At 35.3% G+C, this 11,144-nt stretch overlaps 1 protein-coding gene across 1 annotated transcript; it reads left to right on the top strand.

The window, feature by feature from the left end:
• The first annotated feature begins 432 nt into the window (after positions 1 to 432).
• Positions 433 to 7,250, top strand: LOC107036050 (ecdysteroid-regulated 16 kDa protein). Its single transcript, XM_015253772.1, has 3 exons — positions 433 to 682; positions 4,291 to 4,592; positions 7,067 to 7,250. The coding sequence occupies exons 1-3, from the start codon at positions 595 to 597 to the stop codon at positions 7,148 to 7,150; spliced, it is 474 nt and encodes a 157-aa protein (XP_015109258.1). The 5' UTR covers positions 433 to 594; the 3' UTR covers positions 7,151 to 7,250.
• Positions 7,251 to 11,144: the final 3,894 nt, after the last annotated feature.

The raw sequence follows: 11,144 nt of genomic DNA on the forward strand, positions 1-11,144 counted from the left end.
GGTGTTGGGCAGACCTCCTTAATTAATGAGGAGGTTTCACTCTTACAATTCTCGAAAATAAATGAACATACTCATTTCATCTTATTAGTTGCTTGGTTAATGAATAGCCCTATGGAAAAAGTTCGGGGACATGTTTTCGTAAGATATTTTCGTAGTCACAAGAAAGACCTCTAAACATTTCCTCCTCTAATCACTCATTTCCTTAATGAATGCCATGATAGAGATAATGTGAAGTTGGATTTATGATTGTAAATGACGTTGTCTTTATTGATTGATAAACTGAAGATCATTCTTCGCTTCACATTAGGAAGTGATAATTTCACGTGCCCCTGGAATTAGAAAGGTCACGCTGCGCGCAACAAAGACGTTACGTTGATCTTCCCCCTCCCACAAGGTTGTAAACATCTCGACTTGTGTACAGAGTATTTAAGACTCGCTATTCTTGTGCATCATCCTCCTGAGAGCGGTGGAAGGTCCAAGCTATCGGGACAGCCGTCGTGCCGGACAGTGATCACGTGAAAGTCTGTTTGCACGTTGTGGAAATAATTATCCTGCAGTTCTACTCTTCAGAAGGCAGATATAACTTTCACTGAGATGTTTGGAAAAACGGCGCTTGTATTCACAACTGTCCTGTGTTTTGTGGCCTTCGGTGAATCAACGGATGTTATTGAATGCAAAAATGGTGAGCTTAATTTTTTTTACTTCACTTTTTCGTGATTTGTACCATGGAGTGAACGAAAGTAGGGTAGACAGGTGAATTTCTGGACGGGGGTTAGTTTCTGGAAGATTTCAACTTGCATTGAATATTCCATAAATAAAATGACAATTGTACTGATTATTTTACTTTTCACTAATATTACTCGTGTATAATCACATGATCAATTATTTTTTTCTATTGATCAATATTTAATAGATTAAAAAAATATGGCCCAGTCGTCCAGAAATTATGGGTTTCGGCGGCATTCAACTATTTTTTAATCAATTTATTCTTTGTTTTGTTATTTTCATTTCAAATGATTTTTGTTCGGAACATTTTTTTTACTACAAACAATTCATCTTGACATTTTCTTCCAACGTCAGTGGCTTTAGAGGTAATTGGGTGATGAACGAAAATTGTTTTTTTTTACTTTCACTTAGGGATAGCGCAGTATATTTTACAGTTTAGTACAGGCCACACTATAGATTCAATCATTTTCAATCATCAAATTTGTCAATTAAAATGTGTTAGAAAAATTTGAAAAAATTAGAAATATTCATTGTCATTAAGATTTTAATGACGCTTTAATCGATTGATTGATCGATATTCAAATTCAGACTTGCAAAGTTTAAATAATAAAATCATTGAAAGCTCTGATGTTCGACTGCAAAAGTAGAAAAGCAATTCACAGAAAAAGAATAGTCGAAGTACTTGGATATCCTTAATTGAAATTTCTTCCCAATGGAAATCGAATGAATGACGAACTGAAACGACCACGGGTCGTAATTCTTGAGTCATTACCTGCAATTGTCGACCTCGACATCAAGCCGGCTCTTATTTTATACGCAAATTGCCCATGGAGGCACGTTAATTACCATACATCGTTATGGAACCATGGACAAACTGAATCAGGGAGAAGGAAAATATAGAAACTGGGTAGCTGTATCTTGGGAGTTGCACACTCGCGTGTATTGCATGTCGTTTTTGTTTAGGGTTAATTAAGCTGAATTATTGTAGGTAGAAAGAATTCTTTAGGTACGTGTTAAAGAATTATTGGGGATTATACAGCTTGGGTTTATTAAACTTGAAAATAGTTTAGATTTTTCACATTGTATAGAATCACATTAATCTCAGATTACATTGAAAGAGATTTGCATTTGTCACGTAATAACATGGAATCGGCGGATGAAAAATATTATTGCTTTTTTTCAACTTCAGGAATCCTCTTCTGAAAGTATAAATAACTGATAGTCTCAAGATCAAAGAGAGAGAGACAGCAATCAAGTTCAAGGTGATCCACTACATTATTTTGATTGATAAATCGCATCAGTTGAGTCTGAAAGTCGTGAGTCGACTTTTTTTTTGCTTGCCAGCGATTTTTTCATTTTAATATAACTACGTCTGCGCTCATTCCCTTCAGAAAATATGTTAATCTTTATTCATCGCTCAACGAAGTAGTGATGAGATAAAGGAGCAATCGTAATGGCCGCTGAAACATACGTGATTCAAGTATTAACTGTGACATAAAACTCGGAAGTTCGATCGTTAAACGGATTCATAACTCTACGTTAATTCGCTTTCTTGGGAATGAAGAGTTGTATAGTGAAACCGGTGTTTTGTAAATGTTTGTAAAGAAACGTAATCCAGGCAGAAATCATAGTCCAACATCAATAATGGAGTAAAGTTCTTGGAAATATGAAATTATGAGTGGAAAGATATCTGATTGTTAAGAACAATGAGTTACGCAATTGATCAAGGAGACAGGATGGGTAATCAGTGGTTACTACTTCTAATTACCTTTCAAGACATTCAGGATGCATTGAAAATTAACACTCTATGCCGTTAAAAGCGCCGCTGAGAGAAATCGCGAAAATCGTCACGTATTCGCGATCACAACGTAGATGTGGGAGCCATCAAATGGTCTCTATACTAATATCCGGTCGCCGAATGTCGGGGCCCGATGAAAGTCCAAAAATCGGCCCAATATCTGCTCGCCGAACATCGGGTCCCCGATGAAAGGCCAAACATCGGGCCAATATCTGCTTGCCGAACATCGGGGCTCTGATCAAAGGCCAAACATTGGTCCAATATCCGGACACCAAACGTCGGGGCCCCGATGAAAGGCCGCTCGATGGCCGATGATCGGAACCGACTTAATATTTGTAAGCTATTTTTTGAATAAATGGATGGATAGTATGCATTCATCCTCTTTCCTAATATACAGACTATAGATATCGATACCCCGAATGAAAGCCTAAATATTTTAAGAATAATAAGAATTAATTGTAAATTAATTAATTAACTCTTCTCATCAGAGTTACACTTTCATTAACTAATTATTGATAATTACATTCGCGGATTCAAACACACCATGTGGTATTTATATCCCCGAAAAAATTTGTCTTCATAAGAAATTTCAGATGGCTCAGTGGACAGCGTGCTTGACTACAGATCGGAAGGACCCGCGATCGAATCCCGCCGGGGGCAATTTTTTATTTTTTTAAATTTAATTTTTTTCTTTTTTGGTTTGTTGAAATGGATAAGAAGGTAACTCTTCTTAAAACGATTATAAACTATAGGAACTAATATGTATGAACGATTTTAAAATTTTGTTTCACCAATGGTTGGCTGATAATCAACGCCAATATTGGCCGTACATCGGTGTCTATGATGGCCCGAGAGAACGTCCCAACGTTGGGCCGAACATCAGCCGAAGATCGCAACCGATTATCGGGGAACTCGGCGCCGAGTTTGGCCCGCTGTTCCGCCACTTTGTATTGCCCTGCATGGGTACTGAGCTAACTACTCTTGGCGGGCAACCAATGAGATCACTGGGTTCTCCTTGACTTCATTGGTTCATTTCCATCATTGGTTCCCTGCTAGGGATCTCATTGGTTGCCCCTCAAGAGCAGTTACATCAGAGACCAGTGGCTCATCCCACATCTAGGTTACTATCGCGAGTCGCTCAACTTGTTGCGTAGACAACTAGCAACGATTGCGGTCCCTAGGCTGTCCGTCATGTTCCCTAGATGTTTAGGCAACTTACGAATATAGAATATTGGGAGAGCATAAAATATCAAAACGATCGAGATGTATTGTCATTTGGGGTTTTCATGTTCTTTAAATGTTGAGAAAGATCGTAGCATTCATGAGGCGCTTTCATTCAAACTTCCCCACAACGGTACTTTTGACCATTTGTCATTTTTTTCCAATGAATCCGTGTCCTGTTATTGAAAACTGTAACGAAATATTTGGGTACACTTTTCTACAGTTTTGTTCATTATTTTACTTTCCCCATTTAATCCGTGACCGTCATTTAGTTTATTGAACATTCGAATATTTCATTCGGGATTTTTCATCTGTCTTTTTATTTATTACGATAATCCTTCGTGGAATCCCCCAAGGGTCAGCTATTTGGATATCCTTACGCCCTTCATCCAACAAAAAGAGTTGGAAGAAATAGCAGAATCAATTTCGCAATTTTCTACTATTCAACGAATGCACATATAAGGGCCCGGCTCAGTGCTGCCGCCTACGTTGAGGTTTCTCATGCCTTCGTCCTCATTGATGCTCATTCTCGTTTTATTCTCTAGGTAGGAATCTCGACAATATCAAGTCCATCACAATAACCAACTGTGAAGAGCCACCATGTGAATTAAAACGTGGTACGAGGGTAGAACTTGTGCAGAAGTTTGTACCAAACGAAGATGTTGATAGGCTCACCACATCTGTCTCCGCAACAATACTCGGCGTACGTCTACCGTTCATCGGAGTCGATGGCAGTGACGCATGCCAGAATGTTTACGATGCGGACGGAAAAGTTGGATGTCCACTGAAAGCAGGCACTGAGTATTATTACAAAAATGGATTTCCTGTTCTGGAAATTTACCCTAAGGTAAAAATAATCACTTTCTTGAAACCGATTTTTTACCGTGTCGTTAAAAGTCAAATTATTTCGGTGAAGAGTGGCTTTAGGGAATTACGTTGAGAGATATTGTTCATTGGAAATTTTCTCTGTACTGGAAAGGTCTACGGTCGTTCTCAAGTCGGATCGTTCCAAACATATTTACAAAATGAACTGCACGATATTCATAAATCCATAGTTTTTGTCGATAACAAATTCTTTCATTTCGTGTATATTTAGGATATTATCGGATTTGTTCGACAGTCTCCAGAAACGATTGTGCAGTCCTAACACTTTCACATCAGGACTGTGGAACCGTCACTTTCTAAAATCTGTCAGTTCATAATAGGATGATAATCGTGGGAGATGAATTTTTTTTGTGTTTGAATTTTGATCATACCATCGACTGACATATAACAATCAACTAGTTTGATGTAATGGGACTGTCGTAAATTTTTTGTGGTGAAAACTGGTCACCAATTTTATAATGGGGCAATTATATTTTATGCATCGATTGTCCTTTGTTATCTATCGATCAACCAATCATGGAACAGTGGGTTCATAATGGGTGTGGCATTTTGGCCCAGCCGAGGCTCGGTTCTTTCAATTAACAATGAATGCTGCCTGTAATCATCATTTATTGATCTCAACTGTACGACAATTCTGAGTGAAAGAAGTGAGACTTAGTCTATAAACGTCATCTTATCAATGTAATTCCGTACTTAGAATATTGTTATCTCGTTTTTTCAGCACTTTTGTTTTCTTTTTATTCACATCTGAAATTCTATATTTGGATATTAGTGGTATTTGTTCAAAGCGAAAAAATCGATCATCATTTCCACTATATTCCGTTAAGAATATAAGTTTTAGAATTTCGAACTAGCATGACCTGTGATGCCTCCAATTAGATGGAATGTGACAGTCATATGGTAAAACAGTCACATTATTGTCACGCCATTTCTCCGTATTTCTGTTCCACATAAAAAAAGATTTTTGACACTTTTTTTGAAAACCACTATCTACCGAGATAATTACATTTGAGAACAATAATTGCGCTTATCTGGTATCAAGCTATCTGCTTATTCCGGTACAGTTATCAAGTTTTGTCTTTTGAATGCAGCATGAATTTGTTTGTGTCGTTTCAATAATCAGTGTACTAGCAGTTCACCAGGAAGTACCGATATATGCCGTAATGGTATTGTCTGGGAACTCACGCAACCGTGGTGCGCGCGTTGTGTCAGTAGGAATGCACTAAGTAGAATGTACCATTGAGGTATAGATTCAGTACGAGTTTCATTTTCAGTATCTCATACCGAAAATGGACTCATTACTTATGACTCATTACTGAGAATATTGGGATATGGGTAAAAGTGGATAAATAAATGTAGTAACGCAATGAATACTTTTAACTTGAACTCTTTATTATTGGCACGAGGAAGGCACGACTGTACTAGAGGACCGTTGTCCAGAGACTAAATTCTAACTATTTGAAAAACCTTTACTGAGGGAAAAGCAAGACAAAGTTTATGACTCCAGAGGACAGAGTTTCCTTTGAATTTCTACATGTGGTAAGGATTGCAACGCTCTCGAGTTCGGAGCACAACGGATCATAAATTAGTCCTTTTCTGGGGACTTTCCCCAACACGTCATAAACCTTGTCGAGTGATTTTTGAAGAAAAACAGAAGAGCTGTGTTCAAATATTCCAACAGAGAACAATATTACATCATAATTGATAGTAATAAGTACCATTAAGGTGATTAAATTTTCAGTGGAAAGACGTGATTACACATCACAAACCAAATTGCTTTCTCACATTTCCTGAGAAATGGAATCATCTTCATGTAAAAACTTATTTTTACTTATTTTTAACTTATTTTTTGTGGGTAATTTTATGATCATTAAAGGAGGTTTTTTTTTCTAAAATCACTCATTTCCAAGTACTTCGGCTGTTTTTTCACCAGTGAAATGCTTTTCTACTTTTGACCCTACGTGTCCGGAAATTTTAGTGACTTGTCGCACGCGTATTGTAAACTGGAGGCGCCAGAATAGTATATCTCACGTTTTATTTTTTGGAATACAAGTTTAGAATAATAATGAGTTATGTTCATCATTCAATTTTATTATAAATTGTAATTATTTGCATAATACTGATTCATCATTACTTCCTTAATTTTGACTAGAGTTGTATATTTTTTGTTGAATAGTTCATTCGTCATCTTCTTCTATAGTGTGATCTGTACTAAACTGTAAAAGATAGACTTAGATATCCTTAAAAGAAAAGTTGAGGGAAAAGATGAACACGAATTCAAAACAATGTTTACATTTCCATTGTTGAATATTCTTCATTATTTAATTTCCTCGGTAATGCGATGAATGCATATTGAAAAAATCTTTCACATTGACCTTATCATATGCTATGAATCTGCCAGAGATGATTATTAATTAACCTAAATTTCAATTACAGGTAAAACTGGTTGTTTCCTGGGCACTGTTGGGAAGCAGCAACCCAATTACATGCTTCGAAATTCCATCGAAAATCACTAGTTAAAGATTACAATTCATTTGTTACATACCTCTCCCTCTTTGCTTAAGTACGGTTATGTTGATAAATTAAACAATAAAACCTTTTTTTACTCTTAATTCATGAATCAGCGTTTAACATTTCTCTTCAAGTCTCACCGATGAAACTCACGTCGACAAGTGGCGCCACCTCGTAGTGAAACCCGTGGGGTTCCCCTCCATAACTCTTATTTATGAGCACTTATTTATCAATGTGACAAGAAATAACAGACGTTATGATGAACGTGAGATAATACGGTGATTTTCCACTCTTATTACATTTGTTTGCACATAATTATTCTGCCGATCGAATGATATGACGAGAACAATTATGGGAACACACGTAATTTTGTGAATAATGAGGATTCATTATTGTCTTTATAAATATTATGAGAGGATATTTTTGTTTGCGTTTGCTTTTGTCCTCTCCTTTCAAAACAAAGTTAGCTGTGTAGGAGACGAAGTTCAAAAAACGAATTCGCAATTATTGCACATATTTTTTCAAAATTTTTGGAAAAAACAGAAACCTCTGTCGCCAAAAAATCAGAAACCCTGGACTATTTTTAACATTTTAAGCGTGTGCGTGGCAAACGAACAATGAACAATTAATTTTTGCGCAATAATTCGTTTTTAGACGTATATAATCAATTTTCAATGTATGAGAGACCTCACTCCAATCGCCCGCGACATTTATAACTCATAGTAGTCTCCTCTTAAAAATTCGCTGTAGTACAACTTACGTGACAGGCATTCCCCCAAATTTCTCTCTCAATAAATTCTTCATTTATTTATTGAGAGCATTGTGATTATTTCTATGATGAAACCATTCGTCAAGTCGCGTAAAAGCTTTTGTTGATCTAAATTCCAAAAAGTTCACCACAATAAGATTATTCATACTATGAAATTGGTCATTAACTGTTGTTTTTTTTATAAATCAGAATTATTTTCCAGTTTCATATCATATCCAATGAAATATTTAACTGAGGTTCGTAATGATACTACCATTTACACCTTCGCGCCATCAACAATTTTCCAAAATAAACAAGTAAGGCGCTAAAATAAGGCAGACTGGTGTCTTGACAATAATGACCAGCCAGGCAGCTCTCTCGCTACTCGGACGTTGATGAATACAGATCGTATAGAGTAGACTCCCGTTATAGTCGCACTTGTTACAGCTGCAATTCCCCTTATATTGATTTTTCGTCGCTTGACCGCTACCCCCACTGTATTACCTACGGGCCCCGGAGCAAACACTCAAACGTTATCTTCAAACGTGAGGAGGCATTGTCTTTCAATTCCCAGAACGCCAAAAAACAAAATACTATAGATATGGATTTTCCATCGTAAAATTCAGTTCCCTCTAGACTAGTCGTGGAGATAGGTTCTAATTTTGTTGGAATAAGGTCAATTAGATAATGAATCAGAGTAAAGAAAATAACAGCAAGAATGCCGATAAAAAAGTGAAAAAAAATTAACATGAAACTTACAACTAAAACTAGAAGACCAAAACCACTTTGATAATAAAAAAAGTTTCTTGATAAAAAAAATCTGTTCATTATATAAAAAAAAAAAAAGGTAATGAAATGTACGTTGAAATGTTAACGTAATGATTGAAATTATTTAATAAAGCGTTAACGGAAATAAAACGAAAATTAAAGCCTTAGTATTTCCATTTAATGGGTCCTAGCTCTCAGAAATCTAGCCGCGCGTGAGCGCGTAGTGGGGATAGCGAAATACAGTCGCATTCTTCGAATTCGCTTCCCCTATTCCCCCACGAGTGCGACTATAACGGGAGTCTACTGTAATGTCATTGACAGTCGTTAGAGTACTCTAAGCCATTTTGCTTTGTCGATTGACGTATATGTATAAATATTAATCAGTGTGCGCACAATGTTTTTCGCATTTCATAATTAATTGTACTGAATTGAAAACCGGCTAATTATAATTCGTGTTTGGATGAATGAGTGAAATCAATTTGAGGTAAGAGGTATATTTGATTTATATCGGATCAACATGATGACATGAACTTATGTGTAAAAAATGATCATATTCTCTCTCCACTGATCGTTAAATTTTCATCAGAATTATTCAATTATAATATGTAACGAACGAAAGATTTACGTGATATTTTAACATTTTTTTGAATTGTTTCTCTGATCATAAATATTAACGTAGACTATAATTTTACAGGTTATTGTTTAGTTTTTTATGTCTTGATTGATTGCGTATTTATAGATGACGGAAAGCACTCATAAAATGAGAAGAATACATGAGCTAATTCATTCTAATTCTGATGAATTTTTGCATAGTAATTTCAAGAATTTCGATTAATTTTATCATTTAATCTATTTATAGAGTCTTCTAGATAATTTTTAATTTAAGAGTTCAAATCGATAAGAACACTCCAATAAAGATAGTTATTTTTACTCCAAAAATTCGCTCTTTCGCTGGCGAAGAAAGGTCCTTTTGTAAGTTCAAATTCTGAGAAGGCGCTTATTCAAAAAAAAAGAAATTTTATGGACAGTTAGCTACTAATTTTCAGGACAGTGACACTGAATACGATTTAGGGGGGAAAATATGAAATTTCAGGTTTCACTGAAAATTCAGTAAAATACCGAAATTTTAAGCAGTATAAAGCCGAGAATTACTTAATTCATTTGAATTTCTAATCTAATATGAATATTCAGTGCCGAATTACATTGCATTTTCAGTAAAATAGGAAATTTCATTTTTTTTTTCTGCAAAATAGTATTCAGTGTAACTGCCCTGAAAATTCCAGAATATATTTACAGGACTTTTTTGGTTTTCTATTTATTTTCAGGGAAAAATGAAACGGAAATTTACAGTTCTCTTTGATTTTTTCACGAAATTGTGAATTTTCAATGACGAAATTCCTTGAAATTTCACTGATAATCAAATTTGATAAAAATTTACGAAAAGTTTACCGGAAATTTCAGACAAAAATTTTTAACAGTGCATGCCGTTATGGAAGTTCTATTGTAAACAGAAAAAAATCAATTGTTCCATGATCTAATTCAGATAATCGAAAAAATACCTAGTTTTATCATATATAATTTTATATTTATAAGAAAAAGGTTAAATCGGATGAAAATTGTGGTGCGAGGGGGATTTCACAGCCTAAAACACGAAAAACTACGTTTTCGGCAAACATACGGGGTAAAATGGGTTGGGTTCGAAATTTTTTTTAGTTTTTCAGGGACCCCATGATATATTAAAAGTCGTCTTTCTCCGTGAGGCTTACATTCCATAGACCTACTCTCCCTTTGTCTCAAGTATTCAAAAAGCCTCGATTATTGTTATTCCCATGTGCTTGTAATATTAAACCTATATTTTATAGGCGAGAGTGGAGCAAAATGAAACATCCGAAAAACGACTATTTGATGGAATTGAAGCAAAAATAGTATATTTTCCACCAAGGGAGGGAAAATAAAGGAGTCGTGCCCACGTGCAGAATTACCTCATTGAACATTTCAGATTTCTTCTCGTCCATTCCTATAGAAATTGCCAGCAAACGATTCCCCATTGCGGATTACGCGAATTGTTCCATAATTTTTACTGAATATTTCTCTGCGTGCTTAATAAAATGAAAACTATACTGATTATTTCACCTTTCAATAATATTACACGTGTATAATCATGTGATGAATCATTTTTCATTTAAATATCATTTAAATAACAAAGTACGGCCCAGTCGTCCGGAAATTAGGGGCTTCGGCTGCATTCAACTATTTCTTAATTTGACTATTCTTTGTTTCATTATTTTCATCAGGAATCGTACTCAAATGATCATGAAAGAATATTCCAAATCAACAAAATTTTTTCATCAATTTTTATTTATCAACTTTTTTTATTATTGGGCGTGCTAAAGAGAAAAATAATTTTCTATTCATATTATAATTCAATAGATTATAATTCAATTGATTAGATTAGGCCGATTACACTTTTCTTTTTTTATTCGATTG

This window comes from Diachasma alloeum, unplaced genomic scaffold (assembly GCF_001412515.2).
Source record: "Diachasma alloeum isolate Michigan unplaced genomic scaffold, Dall2.0 Dall_scaffold_00203, whole genome shotgun sequence".
In the NCBI taxonomy this organism is placed as follows: Eukaryota; Metazoa; Arthropoda; class Insecta; order Hymenoptera; family Braconidae; genus Diachasma; species Diachasma alloeum.

What these genes read in the sequence shown, in the direction of transcription:
- LOC107036050 (XM_015253772.1), top strand. Translation starts at nt 595, where the DNA reads ATGTTTGGAAAAACGGCGCTTGTATTCACAACTGTCCTGTGTTTTGTG. An exon ending in TGTTATTGAATGCAAAAATG is followed by an intron (nt 683 to 4,290) that starts GTGAGCTTAATT and finishes TTTATTCTCTAG; the next exon opens with GTAGGAATCTCGACAATATC. An exon ending in TTCTGGAAATTTACCCTAAG is followed by an intron (nt 4,593 to 7,066) that starts GTAAAAATAATC and finishes TTTCAATTACAG; the next exon opens with GTAAAACTGGTTGTTTCCTG.